At 60.1% G+C, this 22189-nt stretch overlaps 1 protein-coding gene across 1 annotated transcript in view; it reads left to right on the top strand.

Annotated features, from left to right (window-relative positions):
* The window catches only part of LOC139278130 (dynein axonemal heavy chain 3-like), a 485560-nt gene that overhangs the window by 277367 nt on the left and 186004 nt on the right, over positions 1–22189 (top strand). Inside the window, exon 29 of the mRNA XM_070896786.1 lies at positions 15687–15713. Within this exon, the coding sequence (XP_070752887.1) occupies positions 15687–15713 (27 nt within the window). The remainder of the gene's footprint in view (positions 1–15686; positions 15714–22189) is intronic.

The raw sequence follows: 22189 nt of genomic DNA, 5'->3' as shown, positions 1-22189 counted from the left end.
GCAATGTGTCTCGGGCAGTGTGTCTCGGGCCCTCGGGCAGCATGTCTCAGACCCTCGGGCAGTGTGTCTCAGGCAATGTGTCTCGGGCAGTGTGTCTCGGGCCCTCGGGCAGCGTGTCTCGGGCAGCGTGTCTCGGGCCCTCGGGCAGCGTGTCTCGGGCAGTGTGTCTCGGGCAGTGTGTCTCAGATCCTCGGGCAGTGTGTCTCGGGCAATGTGTCTCGGGCAGTGTGTCTCGGGCAATGTGTCTCGGGCAGTGTGTCTCGGGCCCTCGGGCAGTGTGCCTCGGGCCCTCGGGCAGTGTGTCTCGGGCCCTTGGGCAGTGTGTCTCGGGCAGTGTGTCTCGGGCCCTCGGGTAGTGTGTCTCGGGCAGTGTGTCTCGGGCCCTCGGGCAGTGTGACTCGGGCAGTGTGTCTCGGGTCCTCGGGCAGTGTGTCTCGAGCAGTGTGTCTCGGGCCCTCGGGCAGTGTGTCTCGGGCAGTGTGTCTCAGACCCTCGGGCAGCGTGTCTCAGACCCTCGGGCAGTGTGTCACGGATCCTCGGGCAGCGTGTCTCAGACCCTCGAGCAGTGTGTCTCGGGCCCTCGGGCAGTGTGTCTCGGGCAGTGTGTCTCAGACCCTCGGGCAGCGTGTCTCAGACCCTCGGGCAGTGTGTCTCGGGCAGTGTGTCTCGAGCAGTGCGTCTCGGGCAGCGTGTCTCGGGCAGCGTGTCTCAGGCCCTCGGGCAGTGTGTCTCGGGCCCTCGGGCAGCGTGTCTCGGGCAGCGTGTCTCGGGCCCTCGGGCAGCGTGTCTCGGGCCCTCGGACAGCGTGTCTCGGGCAGCGTGTCTCGGGCAGCGTGTCTCGGGCAGTGTGTCTCAGAACCTTGGGCAGTGTGTCTCGGGCAATGTGTCTCGGGCAGTGTGTCTCGGGTCCTCGGGCAGCGTGTCTCGGGCCCTCGGGCAGCGTGTCTCGGGCAGCGTGTCTCAGGCAGTGTGTCTCAGATCCTCGGGCAGTGTGTCTCGGGCAATGTGTCTCGGGCAATGTGTCTCGGGCAATGTGTCTCGGGCAGTGTGTCTCGGGCCCTCGGGCAGTGTGCCTCGGGCCCTCGGGCAGTGTGTCTCGGGCCCTTGGGCAGTGTGTCTCGGGCCCTCGGGTAGTGTGTCTCGGGCAGTATGTCTCGGGCCCTCGGGCAGTGTGACTCGGGCAGTGTGTCTCGGGTCCTCGGGCAGTGTGTCTCGAGCAGTGTGTCTCGGGCCCTCGGGCAGTGTGCCTCGGGCAGCATGTCTCGGGCAGCGTGTCTCGGGCAGTGTGTCTCGGGCCCTCGGGCAGCGTGTCTCGGGCCCTCGGGCAGCGTGTCTCGGGCAGCGTGTCTTGGGCAGTGTGTCTCAGACCCTCGGGCAGCATGTCTCGGGCAGTGTGTCTCAGGTCCTCGGGCAGTGTGTCTCGGGCCCTCGGGCAGTGTGTCTCGGGCAATGTGTCTCAGGTCTTCGGGCAGTGTGTCTCGGGCCCTCGGGCAATGTGTCTCGGGCAGTGTGTCTCGGGCAGTGTGTCTCAGACCCTCGGGCAGCGTGTCTCGGGCCCTCGGGCAGCGTATATCAGACCCTCGGGCAGTGTGTCTCGGGCAGTGTGTCTCGGGCAGCGTGTCTCGGGCCCTCGGGCAGTGTGTCTCGGGCCCTCAGGCAGCGTGTCTCAGGCAGCGTGTCTTGGGCCCTCGGGCAGCGTGTCTCGGCCCTTCGGGCAGCGTGTCTCGGACATCGTGTCTCGGGCAGTGTGTCTCAGACCCTCGGGCAGTGTGTCTCGGGCAATGTGTCTCGGGCAGTGTGTCTCGGGCAGCGTGTCTCGGGCCCTCGGGCAGTGTGCCTCGGGCAGTGTGTCTCAGACCCTCGGGCAGCATGTCTCGGGCAGTGTGTCTCAGACCCTCGGGCAGCATGTCTCGGGCAGTGTGTCTCAGGTCCTCGGGCAGTGTGTCTCGGGCCCTCGGGCAGTGTGTCTCGGGCAATGTGTCTCAGGTCCTCGGGCAGTGTGTCTCGGGCCCTGGAGCAGCGTGTCTCGGGCAGTGTGTCTCGGGCCCTCCGGCAGCGTGTCTCGGGCCCTCGGGCAGCGTGTCTCGGGCAGCGTGTCTCGGGCAGTGTGTCTCAGACCCTCGGGCAGTGTGTCTCGGGCAATGTGTCTCGGGCAGTGTGTCTCGGGCCTTCGGGCAGCGTGTCTCGGGCAGCGTGTCTCGGGCCCTCGGGCAGCGTGTCTCGGGCAGCGTGTCTTGGGCAGTGTGTCTCAGACCCTCGGGCAGTGTATCTCGGGCATTGTGTCTCGGGCAATGTGTCTCGGGCAGTGTGTCTCGGGCCCTCGGGCTGTGTGCCTCGGGCACTCGGGCAGTGTGTCTCGGGCCCTTGGGTAGTGTGTCTCGGGCAGTGTGTCTCGGGCCCTCGGGCAGTGTGTCTCGGGCAGTGTGTCTCGGGCCCTCGGGCAGTGTGTCTCGGGCAGTGTGTCTCGGGCAGTGTGTCTCGGGCAGTGTGTCTCGGGCCCTCGGGCAGTGTATCTCGGGCAGCGTGTCTCGGGCCCTCGGGCAGTGTGTCTCGGGCCCTGGAGCAGCGTGTCTCGGGCAGTGTGTCTCGGGCCCTCGGGCAGCGTGTCTCGGGCCCTCGGGCAGCGTGTCTCGGGCAGCGTGTCTCGGGCAGTGTGTCTCAGACCCTCGGGCAGTGTGTCTCGGGCAATGTGTCTCGGGCAGTGTGTCTCGGGCCTTCGGGCAGCGTGTCTCGGGCCTTCGGGCAGCGTGTCTCGGGCAGCGTGTCTCGGGCCCTCGGGCAGCGTGTCTCGGGCAGCGTGTCTTGGGCAGTGTGTCTCAGACCCTCGGGCAGTGTATCTCGGGCATTGTGTCTCGGGCAATGTGTCTCGGGCAGTGTGTCTCGGGCCCTCGGGCAGTGTGCCTCGGGCCCTCGGGCAGTGTGTCTCGGGCCCTTGGGCAGTGTGTCTCGGGCAGTGTGTCTCGGGCCCTCGGGCAGTGTGTCTCGGTCCCTCGGGCAGTGTGTCTCGGGCCCTCGGGCAGTGTGTCTCGGGCAGCGTGTCTCGGGCCCTCGGGCAGTGTGTCTCGGGCCCTCAGGCAGTGTGTCTCGGGCAGGGTGTCTCGGGCCCTCGGGCAGTGTGTCTCGGGCAGTGTGCCTCGGGCAGTGTTTCTCAGACCCTCGGGCAGTGTGTCTCGGGCCCTCGGGCAATGTGCCTCGGGCCCTCGGGCAGTGTGTCTCGGGCCCTTGGGCAGTGTGTCTCGGGCAGTGTGTCTCGAGCCCTCGGGCAGTGTGTCTCGGTCCCTCGGGCAGTGTGCCTCGGGCCCTCGGGCAGTGTGCCTCGGGCAGCGTGTCTCGGGCCCTCGGGCAGTGTGTCTCGGGCCCTCGGGCAGTGTGTCTCGGTCCCTCGGGCAGTGTTTCTCAGACCCTCGGGCAGTGTGTCTCGGGCCCTCGGGCAATGTGCCTCGGGCCCTCGGGCAGTGTGTCTCGGGCCCTTGGGCAGTGTGTCTCGGGCAGTGTGTCTCGGGCCCTCGGGCAGTGTGTCTCGGTCCCTCGGGCAGTGTGTCTCGGGCCCTCGGGCATTGTGTCTCGGGCAATGTGTCTCGGGCAGTGTGTCTCGGGCCCTCGGGCAGTGTGCCTCGGGCCCTCGGGCAGTGTGTCTCGGGCCCTGGGGCAGTGTGTCTCGGGCAGTGTGTCTCGGGCCCTCGGGCAGTGTGTCTCGGTCCCTCGGGCAGTGTGTCTCGGGCCCTCGGGCAGTGTGTCTCGGGCAGCGTGTCTCGGGCCCTCGGGCAGTGTGTCTCGGGCCCTCAGGCAGTGTGTCTCGGGCAGGGTGTCTCGGGCCCTCGGGCAGTGTGTCTCGGGCAGTGTGCCTCGGGCAGTGTTTCTCAGACCCTCGGGCAGTGTGTCTCGGGCCCTCGGGCAATGTGTCTCGGGCAGTGTGTCTCGGGCAATGTGTCTCAGGTCCTCGGGCAGTGTGTCTCGGGCCCTGGAGCAGCGTGTCTCGGGCAGTGTGTCTCGGGCCCTCGGGCAGCGTGTCTCGGGCCCTCGGGCAGCGTGTCTCGGGCAGCGTGTCTCGGGCAGTGTGTCTCAGACCCTCGGGCAGTGTGTCTCGGGCAATGTGTCTCGGGCAGTGTGTCTCGGGCCTTCGGGCAGCGTGTCTCGGGCAGCGTGTCTCGGGCCCTCGGGCAGCGTGTCTCGGGCAGCGTGTCTTGGGCAGTGTGTCTCAGACCCTCGGGCTGTGTATCTCGGGCATTGTGTCTCGGGCAATGTGTCTCGGGCAGTGTGTCTCGGGCCCTCGGGCAGTGTGCCTCGGGCACTCGGGCAGTGTGTCTCGGGCCCTTGGGTAGTGTGTCTCGGGCAGTGTGTCTCGGGCCCTCGGGCAGTGTGTCTCGGGCAGTGTGTCTCGGGCCCTCGGGCAGTGTGTCTCGGGCAGTGTGTCTCGGGCAGTGTGTCTCGGGCAGTGTGTCTCGGGACCTCGGGCAGTGTATCTCGGGCAGCGTGTCTCGGGCCCTCGGGCAGTGTGTCTCGGGCCCTGGAGCAGCGTGTCTCGGGCAGTGTGTCTCGGGCCCTCGGGCAGCGTGTCTCGGGCCCTCGGGCAGCGTGTCTCGGGCAGCGTGTCTCGGGCAGTGTGTCTCAGACCCTCGGGCAGTGTGTCTCGGGCAATGTGTCTCGGGCAGTGTGTCTCGGGCCTTCGGGCAGCGTGTCTCGGGCCTTCGGGCAGCGTGTCTCGGGCAGCGTGTCTCGGGCCCTCGGGCAGCGTGTCTCGGGCAGCGTGTCTTGGGCAGTGTGTCTCAGACCCTCGGGCAGTGTATCTCGGGCATTGTGTCTCGGGCAGTGTGTCTCGGGCCCTCGGGCAGTGTGCCTCGGGCCCTCGGGCAGTGTGTCTCGGGCCCTTGGGCAGTGTGTCTCGGGCAGTGTGTCTCGGGCCCTCGGGCAGTGTGTCTCGGTCCCTCGGGCAGTGTGTCTCGGGCCCTCGGGCAGTGTGTCTCGGGCAGCGTGTCTCGGGCCCTCGGGCAGTGTGTCTCGGGCCCTCAGGCAGTGTGTCTCGGGCAGGGTGTCTCGGGCCCTCGGGCAGTGTGTCTCGGGCAGTGTGCCTCGGGCAGTGTTTCTCAGACCCTCGGGCAGTGTGTCTCGGGCCCTCGGGCAATGTGCCTCGGGCCCTCGGGCAGTGTGTCTCGGGCCCTTGGGCAGTGTGTCTCGGGCAGTGTGTCTCGGGCCCTCGGGCAGTGTGTCTCGGTCCCTCGGGCAGTGTGTCTCGGGCCCTCGGGCAGTGTGTCTCGGGCAGCGTGTCTCGGGCCCTCGGGCAGTGTGTCTCGGGCCCTCGGGCAGTGTGTCTCGGTCCCTCGGGCAGTGTTTCTCAGACCCTCGGGCAGTGTGTCTCGGGCCCTCGGGCAATGTGCCTCGGGCCCTCGGGCAGTGTGTCTCGGGCCCTTGGGCAGTGTGTCTCGGGCAGTGTGTCTCGGGCCCTCGGGCAGTGTGTCTCGGTCCCTCGGGCAGTGTGTCTCGGGCCCTCGGGCATTGTGTCTCGGGCAATGTGTCTCGGGCAGTGTGTCTCGGGCCCTCGGGCAGTGTGCCTCGGGCCCTCGGGCAGTGTGTCTCGGGCCCTTGGGCAGTGTGTCTCGGGCAGTGTGTCTCGGGCCCTCGGGCAGTGTGTCTCGGTCCCTCGGGCAGTGTGTCTCGGGCCCTCGGGCAGTGTGTCTCGGGCAGCGTGTCTCGGGCCCTCGGGCAGTGTGTCTCGGGCCCTCAGGCAGTGTGTCTCGGGCAGGGTGTCTCGGGCCCTCGGGCAGTGTGTCTCGGGCAGTGTGCCTCGGGCAGTGTTTCTCAGACCCTCGGGCAGTGTGTCTCGGGCCCTCGGGCAATGTGTCTCGGGCAGTGTGTCTCGGGCAGTGTGTTTCGGGCAGCGTGTCTCGGGCCCTCGGGCAGTGTGTCTCGGGCAGCGTGTCTCGGGCCCTCGGGCAGTGTGTCTCGGGCAGTGTGTCTCGGGCCCTCGGGCAGTGTGCCTCGGGCCCTCGGGCAGTGTGTCTCGGGCCCTCGGGCAGTGTGTCTCGGGCAGCGTGTCTCGGGCCCTCGGGCAGTGTGTCTCGGGCAGTGTGTCTCGGTCCCTTGAGCAGTGTGTCTCGGGCCCTCGGGCAGTGTGTCTCGGGCAGCGTGTCTCGGGCCCTCGGGCAGTGTGTCTCGGGCCCTCGGGCAGTGTATCTCGGGCAGCGTGTCTCATGCCTTCGGGCAGTGTGTCTCGAGCAATGTGTCTCAGGCAGTGTGTCTCGGACAGTGTGTCTCAGACCCTCTTGCAGCGTGTCTCGGGCCCTCGGGCAGTGTGTCTCATTCCCTCGGGCAGCGTATCTCGGGCCCTCGGGCAGTGTGTCTCGGGCCCTCGGGCAGCGTGTCACGGGCCCTCGGGCAGCGTGTCTCGGGCAGCGTGTCTTGGGCAGTGTGTCTCAGACCCTCGGGCAGCATGTCTCGGGCAGTGTGTCTCAGGTCCTCGGGCAGTGTGTCTCGGGCCCTCGGGCAGTGTGTCTCGGGCAATGTGTCTCAGGTCTTCGGGCAGTGTGTCTCGGGCCCTCGGGCAGTGTGTCTCGGGCAATGTGTCTCGGGCAGTGTGTCTCGGGCAGTGTGTCTCAGACCCTCGGGCAGCGTGTCTCGGGCCCTCGGGCAGTGTGTCTCAGACCCTCGGGCAGCGTGTCTCAGACCCTCGGGCAGTGTGTCTCGGGCAGTGTGTCTCGGGCAGTGTGTCTCGGGCAGCGTGTCTCGGGCCCTCGGGCAGTGTGTCTCGGGCCCTCGGGCAGCGTGTCTCGGGCAGCGTGTCTTGGGCCCTCGGGCAGCGTGTCTCGGCCCCTCGGGCAGCGTGTCTCGGGCAGCGTGTCTCGGGCAGTGTGTCTCAGACCCTCGGGCAGTGTGTCTCGGGCAGTGTGTCTCAGACCCTCGGGCAGCGTGTCTCGGGCAGCGTGTCTCGGGCAGTGTGTCTCAGACCCTCGGGCAGTGTGTCTCGGGCAGTGTGTCTCGGGCCCTCGGGCAGTGTGACTCGGGCAGTGTGTCTCAGGTCCTCGGGCAGTGTGTCTCGAGCAGTGTGTCTCGGGCCCTCGGGCAGTGTGTCTCAGGCAGTGTGTCTCGGGCAGTGTGTCTCAGACCCTCGGGCAGTGTGTCTCGGGCAATGTGTCTCGGGCAGTGTGTCTCGGGCCTTCGGGCAGCGTGTCTCGGCCAGCGTGTCTCGGGCCCTCGGGCAGCGTGTCTCGGGCAGCGTGTCTTGGGCAGTGTGTCTCAGACCCTCGGGCAGTGTGTCTCGGGCAATGTGTCTCGGGCAGTGTGTCTCGGGCAATGTGTCTCGGGCAGTGTGTCTCGGGCCCTCGGGCAGTGTGCCTCGGGCCCTCGGGCAGTGTGTCTCGGGCCCTTGGGCAGTGTGTCTCGGGCAGTGTGTCTCGGGCCCTCGGGCAGTGTGTCTCGGGCAGTGTGTCTCGGGCCCTCGGGCAGTGTGTCTCGAGCAGTGTGTCTCGGGCAGTGTGTCTCGGGCAGTGTGTCTCGGGCAGTGTGTCTCGGGCCCTCGGGCAGTGTGTCTCGGGTAGCGTGGCTCGGGCCCTCGGGCAGTGTGTCTCGGGCAGTGTGTCTCAGGCCCTCGGGCAGTGTGTCTCGGGCCCTCGGGCAGTGTGTCTCGGGCAGCGTGTCTCGGGCCCTCGGGCAGTGTGTCTCGGGCAGTGTGCCTTGGGCAGTGTGTCTCAGACCCTCGGGCAGTGTGTCTCGGGCAGTGTGTCTCGGTCCCTCGGGCAGTGTGTCTCGGGCCCTCGGGCAGTGTGTCTCGGGCAGCGTGTCTCTGGCCCTCGGGCAGTGTGTCTCGGGCCCTCGGGCAGTGTGTCTCGGGCAGCGTGTCTCGGGCCCTCGGGCAGCGTGTCTCGGGCAGTGTGTCTCAGACCCTCGGGCAGTGTGTCTCAGGTTCTCGGGCAGTGTGTCTCAGGTCCTCGGGCAGTGTGTCTCGGGCCCTCGGGCAGTGTGTCTCGGGCCCTCGGGCAGTGTGTCTCGGGCAATGTGTCTCGGGCAGTGTGTCTCGGGCAGTGTGTCTCAGACCCTCGGGCAGCGTGTCTCGGGCAGTATGTCTCAGACCCTCGGGCAGTGTGTCTCAGGTTCTCGGGCAGTGTGTCTCAGGTCCTCGGGCAGTGTGTCTCGGGCCCTCGGGCAGTGTGTCTCGTGCAATGTGTCTCGGGCAGTGTGTCTCAGACCCTCGGGCAGCGTGTCTCGGGCCCTCGGGCAGCGTGTCTCGGGCCCTCGGGCAGCGTGTCTCGGGCCCTCGGGCAGTGTGTCTCGGGCAGTGTGTCTCGGGCAGTGTGTCTCGGGCAGCTTGTCTCGGGCCCTCGGGCAGTGTGTCTCGGGCAGTGTGTCTCGGGCAGCGTGTCTCGGGCAGTGTGTCTCAGGTCCTCGGGCAGTGTGTCTCGGGCCCTCTGGCAGTGTGTCTCGGGCAATGTGTCTCGGGCAGTGTGTCTCGGGCAGTGTGTCTCAGTCCCTCGGGCAGCGTGTCTCGGGCCCTCGGGCAGCCTGTCTCGGGCAGTGTGTCCCGGGCCCTCGGGCAGTGTGTCTCGGGCAGCGTGGCTCGGGCCCTCGGGCAGCCTGTCTCGGGCAGTGTGTCCCGGGCCCTCGGGCAGTGTGTCTCGGGCAGCGTGGCTCGGGCCCTCGGGCAGTGTGTCTCGGGCAGTGTGTCTCGGGCAGCGTGTCTCGGGCCCTCGGGCAGTGTGTCTCGAGCAGTGTGTCTCGGTCCCTCGGGCAGTGTGTCTCGGGCAGCGTGGCTCGGGCCCTCGGGCAGTGTGTCTCGGGCAGTGTGTCTCGGGCAGCGTGTCTCGGGCCCTCGGGCAGTGTGTCTCGAGCAGTGTGTCTCGGTCCCTCGGGCAGTGTGTCTCGGGCAGCGTGGCTCGGGCCCTCGGGCAGTGTGTCTCGAGCAGTGTGTCTCGGTCCCTCGGGCAGTGTGTCTCGGGCAGTGTGTCTCAGACCCTCGGGCAGCGTGTCTCGGGCAGTATGTCTCAGACCCTCGGGCAGTGTGTCTCAGGTTCTCGGGCAGTGTGTCTCAGGTCCTCGGGCAGTGTGTCTCGGGCCCTCGGGCAGTGTGTCTCGGGCCCTCAGGCAGTGTGTCTCGTGCAATGTGTCTCGGGCAGTGTGTCTCAGACCCTCGGGCAGCGTGTCTCGGGCCCTCGGGCAGCGTGTCTCGGGCCCTCGGGCAGCGTGTCTCGGGCAGTGTGTCTCGGGCAGTGTGTCTCGGGCAGCTTGTCTCGGGCCCTCGGGCAGTGTGTCTCGGGCAGTGTGTCTCGGGCAGCGTGTCTCGGGCAGTGTGTCTCAGGTCCTCGGGCAGTGTGTCTCGGGCCCTCTGGCAGTGTGTCTCGGGCAATGTGTCTCGGGCAGAGTGTCTCGGGCAGTGTGTCTCAGACCCTCGGGCAGCGTGTCTCGGGCCCTCGGGCAGTGTGTCTCGGGCAGCGTGTCTCGGGCAGAGTGTCTCGGGCAGTGTATCTCTCGGACAGCGTGTCTCGGGCAGTGTGTCTCGCGTCCTCGGGCAGTGTGTCTCGGGCAGTGTGTCTCGGGCTCTCGGGCAGCCTGTCTCGGGCAGTGTGTCCCGGGCCCTCGGGCAGTGTGTCTCGGGCAGCGTGGCTCGGGCCCTCGGGCAGTGTGTCTCGGGCAGTGTGTCTCGGGCAGCGTGTCTCGGGCCCTCGGGCAGTGTGTCTCGGGCAGCGTGGCTCGGGCCCTCGGGCAGTGTGTCTCGAGCAGTGTGTCTCGGTCCCTCGGTCAGTGTGTCTCGGGCCCTCGGGCAGTGTGTCTCGGGCAGTGTGTCTCAGGCCCTCGGGCAGTGTGTCTCGGGCCCTCGGGCAGTGTGTCTCGGGCAGCGTGTCTCGGGCCCTCGGGCAGTGTGTCTCGGGCAGTGTGCCTTGGGCAGTGTGTCTCAGACCCTCGGGCAGTGTGTCTCGGGCAGTGTGTCTCGGTCCCTCGGGCAGTGTGTCTCGGGCCCTCGGGCAGTGTGTCTCGGGCAGCGTGTCTCGGGCCCTCGGGCAGTGTGTCTCGGGCCCTCGGGCAGTGTGTCTCGGGCAGCGTGTCTCGGGCCCTCGGGCAGTGTGTCTCGGGCAGTGTGCCTCGGGCAGTGTGTCTCAGACCCTCGGGCAGCGTGTCTCGGGCAGTGTGTCTCAGACCCTCGGGCAGTGTGTCTCAGGTTCTCGGGCAGTGTGTCTCAGGTCCTCGGGCAGTGTGTCTCGGGCAATGTGTCTCGGGCAGTGTGTCTCGGGCAGTGTGTCTCAGGTCCTCGGGCAGTGTGTCTCGGGCCCTCGGGCAGTGTGTCTCGGGCCCTCAGGCAGTGTGTCTCGTGCAATGTGTCTCGGGCAGTGTGTCTCAGACCCTCGGGCAGCATGTCTCGGGCCCTCGGGCAGCGTGTCTCGGGCCCTCGGGCAGCGTGTCTCGGGCAGTGTGTCTCGGGCAGTGTGTCTCGGGCAGCTTGTCTCGGGCCCTCGGGCAGTGTGTCTCGGGCAGTGTGTCTCGGGCAGCGTGTCTCGGGCAGTGTGTCTCAGGTCCTCGGGCAGTGTGTCTCGGGCCCTCTGGCAGTGTGTCTCGGGCAATGTGTCTCGGGCAGAGTGTCTCGGGCAGTGTGTCTCAGACCCTCGGGCAGCGTGTCTCGGGCCCTCGGGCAGTGTGTCTCGGGCAGCGTGTCTCGGGCAGAGTGTCTCGGGCAGTGTATCTCTCGGACAGCGTGTCTCGGGCAGTGTGTCTCGCGTCCTCGGGCAGTGTGTCTCGGGCAGTGTGTCTCGGGCTCTCGGGCAGCCTGTCTCGGGCAGTGTGTCCCGGGCCCTCGGGCAGTGTGTCTCGGGCAGCGTGGCTCGGGCCCTCGGGCAGTGTGTCTCGGGCAGTGTGTCTCGGGCAGCGTGTCTCGGGCCCTCGGGCAGTGTGTCTCGGGCAGCGTGGCTCGGGCCCTCGGGCAGTGTGTCTCGAGCAGTGTGTCTCGGTCCCTCGGTCAGTGTGTCTCGGGCCCTCGGGCAGTGTGTCTCGGGCAGTGTGTCTCAGGCCCTCGGGCAGTGTGTCTCGGGCCCTCGGGCAGTGTGTCTCGGGCAGCGTGTCTCGGGCCCTCGGGCAGTGTGTCTCGGGCAGTGTGCCTTGGGCAGTGTGTCTCAGACCCTCGGGCAGTGTGTCTCGGGCAGTGTGTCTCGGTCCCTCGGGCAGTGTGTCTCGGGCCCTCGGGCAGTGTGTCTCGGGCAGCGTGTCTCGGGCCCTCGGGCAGTGTGTCTCGGGCCCTCGGGCAGTGTGTCTCGGGCAGCGTGTCTCGGGCCCTCGGGCAGTGTGTCTCGGGCAGTGTGCCTCGGGCAGTGTGTCTCAGACCCTCGGGCAGCGTGTCTCGGGCAGTGTGTCTCAGACCCTCGGGCAGTGTGTCTCAGGTTCTCGGGCAGTGTGTCTCAGGTCCTCGGGCAGTGTGTCTCGGGCAATGTGTCTCGGGCAGTGTGTCTCGGGCAGTGTGTCTCAGACCCTCGGGCAGCGTGTCTCGGGCCCTCGGGCAGCGTGTCTCGGGCCCTCGGGCAGCGTGTCTTGGGCCCTCGGGCAGTGTGTCTCGGGCAGTGTGTCTCGGGCAGCTTGTCTCGGGCCCTCAGGCAGTGTGTCTCGGGCAATGTGTCTCGGGCAATGTGTCTCGGGCAGTGTGTCTCAGACCCTCGGGCAGTGTGTCTCAGACCCTCGGGCAGCGTGTCTCGGGCCCTCGGGCAGTGTGTCTCGGGCAGCGTGTCTCGGGCAGAGTGTCTCGGGCAGTGTATCTCTCGGGCAGCGTGTCTCGGGCAGTGTGTCTCGGGTCCTCGGGCAGTGTGTCTCGGGCAGTGTGTCTCGGGCTCTCGGGCAGCCTGTCTCGGGCAGTGTGTCTCGGGCCCTCGGGCAGTGTGTCTCGGACAGTGTGTCTCTCGGGCAGCGTGTCTCGGGCCCTCGGGCAGTGTGTCTCGGGCCCTCGGGCAGTGTGTCTCGGGCAGTGTGTCTCGGGCTCTCGGGCAGCCTGTCTCGGGCAGTGTGCCTCAGACCCTCGAGCAGTGTCTCGGGCAGTGTGTCTCAAGTAGCACTGTGGTCCCCAGGACTGACACGCAGCAAGGAATTTAATGACCTCACATGGTCAGGGTGAGTGAAGGCTTCAACAAATGCTACATACCACCCTCTGTATCACATTCTTCACACACTGTCCAAAGCACCACACTCCCAGCACTCACCCACCAACAATCTCTACCGAGCAACACTCAGACCCACATCTCGCATTTGCACACAATGACAGCTATTCCACTATTTCAGGCACATCACCCAAACACATTGCTCCACACTCACTCACACACTTTCCTGTCTCTCACAGGCCCAGGTGGCTCACAACAGGAGAGAGCAGGGTTCATGGTTAGGGGACAAGCCGACACCCAACCACTGTCTGCGCTGGAACATCGAGTGCGGCAGATTATTGGGCGTCAGGTGGTGGGCGCCGTGGCCACTGACCCAATGGGGACATTGACCCCTTGGGGACAATAACGCTACGTTCATCCCTGCTCCTTCTCCTCACATCCCACTTCCCCCTCACCCCACAAACGTTTTGCACTTTCTGATTGATCATGCTGTATGTATGTATTTCTCCCTTCCTGCCCCCCTCCCCTCACCTTAACCCGACTCTGTGCCTTTACGCTCTCAGGTAATGAGCACCACCTGAGCAGCCAGACTCTGAGGGCACGGAGTGAGCGAGGTGGGAGAGGGGGAGGGGGGAGAACACACCGTGTCACTGCATCCCTCACCCGCAGGCACCGGCTCGGACACTGGCACTACGTGATCTTTAGAGGCTGGTATTGTAGCGGGATGTGCACAGGGTGAGGCACTGGGGACGAGTTGGCTGCAGCAAGGCCTGGGGGAAAGGGTAGCTCGGGGGCCAGCTCCCCGGAGCGGGAGTTTGCGCGTGGGTTCCGCTGCACAGGACTCAGATGTGGACCTCGATGGGGGGCCTTTAGAATGGGCCTGCACAGCGATATGACAGGTGCAATGGCAAGGGTGCCCGAGAGTCTCTCAGTAAGGAGCGTGGAGGAGTCCGCCTCCAACATTGCACACAGCTCTGTGCACACCATGGAGCCCATCATTGCCAGTCTGCCAAAGGATGGTGGACTCCCAGAGAGACTGTGCAGATCCAGACCTGGATGTGGCAGCTTCCATTGCAGCACAGGCAGAAGCAACGCAACATTTTAGTGCTGTAATGGAGTCTATGGTTGGTGGAATCGAAGCTCAGACTGCTCTCATGCAGTCTCAGCTGGATGCCACCCAAGCTCTCACTGCTGCCATCGTGGCTGGGTCTACCACCATCGACCGGGGCTTTCACAGTGTCGTAGCAGGCCAACAATCTGTGGTCCAGCAGATTGGTGGGGATGCTGAGGTACTGCCCCGGGGGCAGTTGCCTGTCACCCAACCAGCCCAGACCATCGGGCTGCCGCCCAGCCTCCTCCTCCTTTCCCTCCTTCTCCTCCTCAGCTAGTTCCACAACCCCTGCTGGCAAGGGCTGTGCCCTCATGATGGCCAAGTTGTGAAGCATGCAGCAGACCACCACAAAATGGGACACCCGTTCGGGTGTGTACTGGAGGACTCCTCCCGAGTGGTCAAGGCAGCGGAACCGTTGCTTCAGCAGCCCGATGGTCTGCTCGATGATGTTCCTGGTGGCAGCATGGCTCTCATTGTACGAGAGCTGGGCAGGTGTGGTGGGGTTGCGGAGGGGAATCATGAGCCAGGTGGAGAGCGGATAGCCCTGGTCTCCGAGCAGCCAGCCGCGAGCTTGATGTGGTGTCTGGAACAGAGCTGGCACACTGGTCTGGCGCAGGATGAAGGCATCATGGCTGCTGACAGGATAGCGGGCATTGATGGTGAGGATTCGCTGGGTTTGGTCTCACATCAACTGCACATTCAATAAGTGGTAGTCTTTGTGGTTACAGAATACCTCAGGAATGTTATGCGGTGCCCGCAAAGCAACATGGGTGCAGTCAATGGCGTTCTGCACCATGGGGAAGCCCGCTATCCTGGCAAAGCCACATGCACGCTCGTGCTGCTTCTCTCTGGTCACGGGGAAGGAAATGTAGTCCCTCCTCCTTCTGTACAGAGCATCTGTGACCTCGCGGATGGAGCAATGGATGGCGAGCTGAGAGATTTTAGTTAGGTCTCCTGTTGCAGACCGGAAAGATTCGCTGGCGAAGAAATTGAGGGCGACGGTGATCTTGAGGGCCACTGGGAGAGCCGTGGTCACCCTGGTCTGAGGCTGTAGTTCTGGTTGCAGGAGGTGACAGAGTTCTGTGACCACCTCCTCCTAATACACTGCTGCTCGCTTAATTGGAGGGAGGAGAAATGCTCTTAGAATACTCTTGGAGGGTAAGGCCCCCTGTTGAGAGCCCCGATGGCCCTCCTAAAAACATAAGAACATAAGAAATAGGAGCAGGAGTAGGCCATTTAGCCCCTCAAACCTGCTCCGCCATTCAATAAGATCATTGCTGATCTGATCTTCCCTGCCCGCTCCCCATAACCCTCGACTCCCTTATCGCCCAAAAATCTGTCTATCTCCACCTTAAATATATTCAATGACCCAGCCTCCACAGCTCTCTGGGGCAGAGAATTCCACTGATTTACAACCCTCCTGAGAGAAGAAATTCCTCCTCATCTCAGTTTTAAATGGGCGGCCCCTTATTCTGAGACGATGTCCCCTAGTTCCTCCTCCCTCTGGGCACATGTTCCACTCTTTCTCACTGCCTCCACTCCCTCCATCGTAAATCCTGGAGTACAACCCCCATTAATGTAACCAAGTCTGTTTAAAGAATAAATGTAGCTACTTTTTAGTTGCCACAGCATTCCTGATACAAGATAACCCTGAAATCGCAGAATTAGATTGTTGCACTCTGTGAAACAGACAAGAAAACACAGGGGGAGAAATTGGTCTCCTATGCACCTCCCATTAGCATCTCTGGGGGCCGATACAGGGGAGCTAACAGCTTACCGACCGGGAGGGGCGCGAGCCCCGACACCCGCAAACTTCCCGGGTGGGTTAGCGCCGATGGTGAATGTTTTGTGTTGCCGCACAAAAATCACGGGTGAAAATTGTCATCAAAACTCGCTTGGGGGAAAAGCGTGCAGTAAGCAACCCCTGTGAGGTGTGTTAAATCAATCCTTCATCGCTTCTACACAGAGGTTACAGGTGAAATTCAACTCGGGTGGGGGTGCAGAACAGGCCGGTGGGGGAACGGGTTCCACACCCCACCCGAGTCACCTGCCCATTGACTTTATCCAGTGGCTACCGTTCATTGTGTGCCTCCACCGAAGGTGATTGTCACCCATGATCTTACTCACATCGTTCTTTCGCCTTCTTAACCACAAAATCTTCCTGTTTCTTGTAAGTGAACAGTTATCTTTAATTGAGAATAAATATTATAAGAAGTTGACTAAATTATTGCAAGGGTGTTTTTCTTTGTTATATTTGCATGATATTGTCACCAAGCATTTTATCATTCATGCATATTGATGTGATAATTATATTAAACAGCTTATTGTAAGTGAAGATTTCACCACAGCTCATAGCAACAAGGTGTGAGTGAGAGATATTAAGAATGATAAGTCTGATATGCTTATTATTATCTAGATAGAGATTGCAGAGTGATATAGTGCTGACTGTTCTTTCCTCTGTTTGCTGCTGATGGGTGTCTCTGGGTGGATCCTGAACTCGCACTGTACCTCGATAGGCTGACGGGAAAGACTTTGACCTACGGGTATGTATAAATCCCAGTTAGCATTCAAGAGCCCTTGTTCACATATTCCCGATTGTAATATAGGCACCAGTGAGGATGCTCACAGGTTTATAGATCTGTTGAGTTGAGAGTGGCTTAGCCAGTCACGTGATGTTCACAAGACTCAATAAAACCCCAGCCAGTTGGGTTCAGGGGATCCACGATGAGGCAGGTGGTTGTGAGCCTGGTGGATGAACTGATAATGTGTGGTGTGATTGTAAACCTTTGCTATTAAACCAATTAGTTCTTAATAGCAATTTGTTAGAACCCATGAAGTAAATACATTACACCGATCTGGAAGATATTTCAGTAGGTGCTACTTCAGTGAAGGACCCAGACTTTTTCACCTTGTGTAACTTTCTCATTGATTATTAAACGCCTTCCTGATGGAGTGCAGATGTTAAGCCCTTCTATCTAATATGTCCTTTCCATTAACGCCAAGAGACTCCACTGAGATGGGGAAACTGCACAAATTCAAATATTCAATCAATTATCACTGCACTAATTTCATGCTGGTGCTCCACAACTCTGAGCCACACCATGAAAGCAAATGTCCGAGAAATCCTCGTTCCACCACAATTACAATTTAAAGAGGCAGGAGATGCGAAATGAAATCTGGCCATTTTTATGGCAATTTCATATCACAACATTTGCTGACTTTAGCTGATAGCTTATGATTCCAACAGAATAAAACGAAGGATTGTCACTTGAATGTAATTGCTGCAATGTGAGTCGGCAAGGGATCGATTCGGGCATGCAAACAACGCAAGAATTTTAGAATTTTTTTTTTCATATCAAGCTCAAGATCCATGAATCTGATTCTTGATAACAGCTCTGTCAGTAACAGCTAACTTGCTGAGGATTATGCTTGTGTGTGTGTGTCTATTAAGTGGGCTGTGTAAAGCTTCATGTGTTAACTGGTAAGACTGCAGACTAGTTCCTTTAACTTATATCACCATCAGGTCTTTTTACTGTAGCAGATTAGACAAAGTGTGTGGTGGAAAGTCAAATTAAGTCGCACAGCCCAGGGTCAGTAGTGAGATATTCAATATTAATACTGCTCACAGCCCAGGGTCAGTAGTGAGATATTTAATATTAATACTTCTCACAGCCCAGGGTCAGTAGTGAGATATTCAATATTAATACTGCTCACAGCCCAGGGTCAGTAGTGAGATATTCAATATTAATACTGCTTACAGCCCGGGGTCAGTAGTGAGATATTCAATATTAATACTGTAATGTCTCTGCACCTTGTTACAAACTCACACGAGGCATGGATATATCAGACACGGTCACTCTGTGACCTTCACTTTATTTCTAGGACTAAAGAGTGCTGATCCTGGGTGGGACCTCCCCTTTTATACCTGGAAGTCCAGGTGAGGAGCTCACTTCCTGTAGTCAGAGTGTGCATTACAAGGGTACAGGTACAGTATGCATGAGTTACAGTTACATACTTATAGTCATTGCAAGATGGTGAAATACATGACATCACCTCCCCCCTTAGGTCTTTTAGTTTCAGAGGTTAAGTCTATCGGGTGGTCGGCGCTCTCTCGTGGAGCACCGCAGTTCTGGCTCTGGTGGCTGAGCCTCAGCACGCATCTCTGTCGCTTGAGGTGATTCCGGCCTGTCCGGGCTGGCCGCAGGGACTGTGCATGCTGAGGGCTGTCTTTGTTGCTCGTCCGCTGGCAGTGGTGTGGGTGCTATCTCATCATGCTCTTCTTCTGGTTCCTCCGTGTCTGCACTGAACCTTGTCTTTACTTGGTCCAAGTGTTTGCGGCATATCTGCCCATTGTCTGGTCTGACCACCATGATCCTGTTTCCTTCTTTGCCAATTACGGTGCCCTCAAGCCACTTGGGTCCCAAAGCATGGTTAAGAACAAATACCGGGTCATCTATTTCTATACACCGCCCCCTTGAGCCTCGATCATGGAGCTCGATTTGGGACTGGCGCTTGCCCGCAACAATGTCTGCCAGGGCCGTGTCTTGAGCGTGCGTTTCATGAGGAGTTCCGCTGGCGGGACTCCTGTGAGCAAGTGCGGCCGGGACCTGTAGGCCAGCAGGAGGCGTGATAGGTGGTACTGAAGGGAGGGTCCTTGGATGCGTAGCATGCCCTGTTTTATGACTTGGACCGCCCGTTCTGCCTGGCCATTGGAGGACGGCATAAATGGCGCTATCCGGACGTGCTTGATCCCATTGCCCGACATAAACACATGGAATTCATGGCTGATAAAACACGGGCCATTATTGCTGACCAGAATGTCTGGCAAGCCGTGGGTCGTGAAAACCGTACGCAGACTCTCCATGGTGATGGATGTCGTGCACGAGTTCAATACGATGCACTCGATCCACTTCGAGTATGCATCAACAACGATCAGGAATATTTTCCCCATGAACGGGCCCGCATAGTCCACGTGAATACGTGACCATAGCCTGGTGGGCCAGGGCCACGGGCTGAGTGGGGCCTCCCTGGGGGCATTGCCCAGCTGGGCACACGTCGTGCACCTGCGAAACCAGTGTTCCAGGTCTGAGTCAATCCCCGGCCACCACACGTGTGACCGGGCAATAGCCTTCATTAACATGATGCCAGGCTGCTCGCTGTGGAGTTCCCTGATGAATGCTTCCCTTCCTTTCTGGGGCATGACTACCCGGCTGCCCCATAACAGGCAGTCGGCTTGGACGGAGAGTTCATCCATCCGTCTCTAAAACGGCCTGGCTTCCTCGGGGCACGCCCTGTGTGCGGGCACCCAATCCCCAGTCAGGACACATTTCTTTACCATGGATAGGAGGGGGTCCCTGTTGGTCCAGAGTTTGATCTGGCGGGCTGTGATGGGGGAGCCCGCAGTGTCAAAAGCCTCAACGGCCATGATCATCTCGGCGCTCTGCTCCGCTGCCCCCTCGGTGGTGGCCAGTGGGAGCCTGCTGAGCGCATCAGCGCAATTTTCGGTGCCTGGCCGGTGCCGTATGGTGTAGTCATACGCAGCCAGCGTGAGGGCCCATCACTGTATGCGAGCTGACGCATTGGCGTTGACAGCCTTGCTGTTGGACAACAGGGATGTTAACGGCTTGTGGTCCATCTCTAGCTTGAACCGTCTACTGAAAAGGTACTGATGCATCTTTTTCACACCGTACACACACGCAAGTGCCTCCTTCTCGACCATGCCGTATCCACGCTCTGCCTGGGAGAGTGACCTGGAGGCGTAAGCCACCGGTCGGAGTCGGCCGTCATCGTTACCCTGCTGCAAAACACACCCAACCCCGTAGGATGATGCATCGCATGTTAAAACCAGTTTTTTACAGGGGTTATACAAAGACAGCAGTTTGTTGGAACACAGCAGGTTCCTCGCCTTATTGAAAGTCCATTCTTGACAATCCCCCCCAAGACCATTCACAACCTTTACGGAGGAGCATGTGTAACGGCTCCAACAATGAGCTTAAGTTCGGCAGGAAGTTCCCAAAATAGTTCAAGAGTCCCAGGAATGATCGCAACTCCGACGTGTTGCTGGGCCTGGGCGCCCGGCGAATCGCCTCAGTTTTTGATTCAGTGGGCTGGATCCCGTCTGCGGCAACCCTCCTGCCCAGGAACTCGATCTCTGGGGCCAAAAACACGCACTTGGCCTTTTTCAGCCACAGGCCTCACCGATCCAATCGGCGTAGCACCTCCTCCAGGTTGCGGAGATGTTCCTCAGTGTCTCGACCCGTTATAAGGATGTCGTCTTGGAACACGATCATTCCAGGGATGGACTTGAGCAAGCTTTCCATGTTTCGCTGAAAGATAGCTGCTGCCGAACGAATGCCAGATGGGCACCTATTGTAAACAAATAATCTTTTGCGTGTCGTGATGGTGGTTAGAAACTTGGATTCTTCAGCCAGTTCCTGAGTCATGTAGGCCGAAGTGAGGTCCAGCTTCGTGAACAGCTTGCCACCTGCCAGCGTGGCAAAAAATTCCTCCGCTCTCGGGAGCGAGTATTGGTCTTGCAGCGACACTCGGTTGATGGTGGCTTTGTAGTCGCCACAAATCCTAACCGAGCCATCTGCTTTGAGGACGGGAACAATGGGATTTGCCCAGTCGCTGAATTCAATGCCCTTTCTGAGCAGCCAGTCCAGTTCACTTTCAATTTTCTCACGCATCATGTACAGCACCGCTCTGGCTTTGTGGTGCACTGGTCTGGCGTTCGGAGTGATGTGTATCACTACTTTGGTGCCCTTGAACGTTCCGACACCGAGTTGAAAGAGTGACTCGAATTTTTGCAATACCTGCGAGCATGATCTTTGCTCCATGGATGAAATGGCGTGCACATCCCCCCATTTCCAATTCATCTCAGCTAGCCAATTCCTCCCCAAGAGCGTGAGGCCATTTCCTGGAACAATCCAGAGTGGCAGCCGGTTCTGTGATCCATTATGCATTACCACCAAGTTTGCACTGCCCAGCACTGGGATGATCTCTTTGGTGTACGTACGTAGCTGCGTCTCAATGCGTTCCAATTTGGCCTGCTAGCTCTGTGTGGCCATAGTCTCTCAAATTGTTGGGCACTCATGAGGGACTGGCGAGCTCCGGTATCCAGCTCCATGTGCACCGGAATGCCATTCAGTATTTCAAGACTTTCATCATCATGGAGCGGCGTTTTGGTGTATGAGCTGTGGACTTCGGCCACATGAACTCTCTGAACTTCAGCCTCCATGGTAGTTCCCCAGGCCTCATCCTGCGTTTCAGACCCCTCGTCTGGTTCGTCTGTCTCGTAGACTAGCCTCGCTACTGTCTTTTTGCACATCCTGGCCAGGTGTCCCTTGACATTACAAATCCTACAGGTGTAAAGTTGGAACCTGCAGATTTTTGCAGTGTGTCTGCCCCGACATCTCCAACATGAGCTGGGATTGCTGTTAACAAAAGGGCATTCCTCTCTGATGGCCCATTTGGCTATTTCTAAGCACTCTGATGGAGGGTGTTAATGGTTCCATCACGGGATGCATTGTTCCTCGTGATGGCGTGAATTGCCGATCCCCTTTCCATTGTCCCTGTTGCAGGCCCACCCTGCCTGCCTGGACGGTGTCGAATTGCCCTTGCCTGTGTCCTTTTTACAACATTAACTCCCTGGTTCATCGCAACATTGAAACTAGGGCTGTGTGCGTAAATTAGCTTGGTCTCCTCTTCCCCTGCCATGAAGGTCTGAGCTATCAACGCTGCCCCTTCTAAAGTCAAATCCTTAGTCTTTATGAGCTTCCTGAAAATGCTGGCATGATTAATGCCCTCGATGAAAAAGTCCCTTAACATCTCCCCCCTGCAGGCATCGGAGAACTTACAGAGACTGGTCAGAGGCCGCAGTTCCACCACGAAGTCCGAGATGTTTTGACCCTCCCGACGCTGGTGAGATTAGAACCGGTGCCGGGCCATGTGTACGCTACTTGCTGGCTTGAGATGCTCAGTCATCAGCTGGCTGAGCTCTTCAAAGGACTTGTCCGCTGGCTTTTGGGGTGCGAGCAGGTCTTTCATCAGCGCATTCGTCTGTGGACCACAGCTGGTCAGTCGATGTGCCCTCCGCTTGTCAGCCGCTGCCTCTTCCAGACAGTCCTTTGTGACAAAGCTCTGCTGGAGTCTTTCCACAAAGTCGTCCCAGTCCTCACCCACACAGTAGCGTTCCTCTGTGCCACCGGTGGCCATCCTCGTGGTTCAGTGATTCCCGATTCTAGTCGCCAGATGTAATGTTTCTGCACCTTGTTACAAACTCACACGAGGCATGTATATATCAGACACGGTCACTCTGTGACCTTCACTTTATTTCCAGGACTAAAGAGTCTTGATCCTGGGTGGGACCTCCCCTTTTATACCTGGAAGCCCAGGTGAGGAGCTCACTCCCTGTGGTCAGGGTGTGCATTACAAGGGTACAGGTACAGTATGCATGAGTTACAGTTACATACTTATAGTCATTGCAAGATGGTGAAATACATGACAAATACTGCTCACAGCATGGGGTCAGTAGTGAGGGATTTAGCGCTTGTACTGCTCACAGCCTGCAGTCAATCCACAAAGTTGAACATATCAAACACTCAACGTACTTCATACAGGCTAAAATAATGAATACATTGACAAATGAATAATTTACAGGAACAAAGGAATAGGCAAACACTACAGTGAATACTAAAGTTCATGAGGGCTTTAAAAAGGATTGGTTCATCCATTTCAAACTGCTGCTGATAAACAATTGAGCAAATCTCATTCCTAATTTCCATGTTTTCTTAAATTGGACCAGTTTGTTGGTATGAAACAGCTGTCCCTGCACCATTGGGAGAAGATTGCAGGTCTATGTGTCGAAATGTATATTGGCCAAAATCTCTGGACTGCTGTACCTTAGCCCGATGTGAACCTGGGGTCGGACATTCGATTTAGACCACGTCCGATTTTACACTCCATTAAGTTAATGGACCATAAATTCGGACGGGTTGTCAAACAGGCGCCGTCTCGG

The sequence above is a fragment of the Pristiophorus japonicus genome, chromosome 13 (assembly GCF_044704955.1).
Source record: "Pristiophorus japonicus isolate sPriJap1 chromosome 13, sPriJap1.hap1, whole genome shotgun sequence".
Taxonomy (NCBI): domain Eukaryota; kingdom Metazoa; phylum Chordata; class Chondrichthyes; family Pristiophoridae; genus Pristiophorus; species Pristiophorus japonicus.
This window is presented reverse-complemented; position numbering and strand designations above follow the sequence as displayed.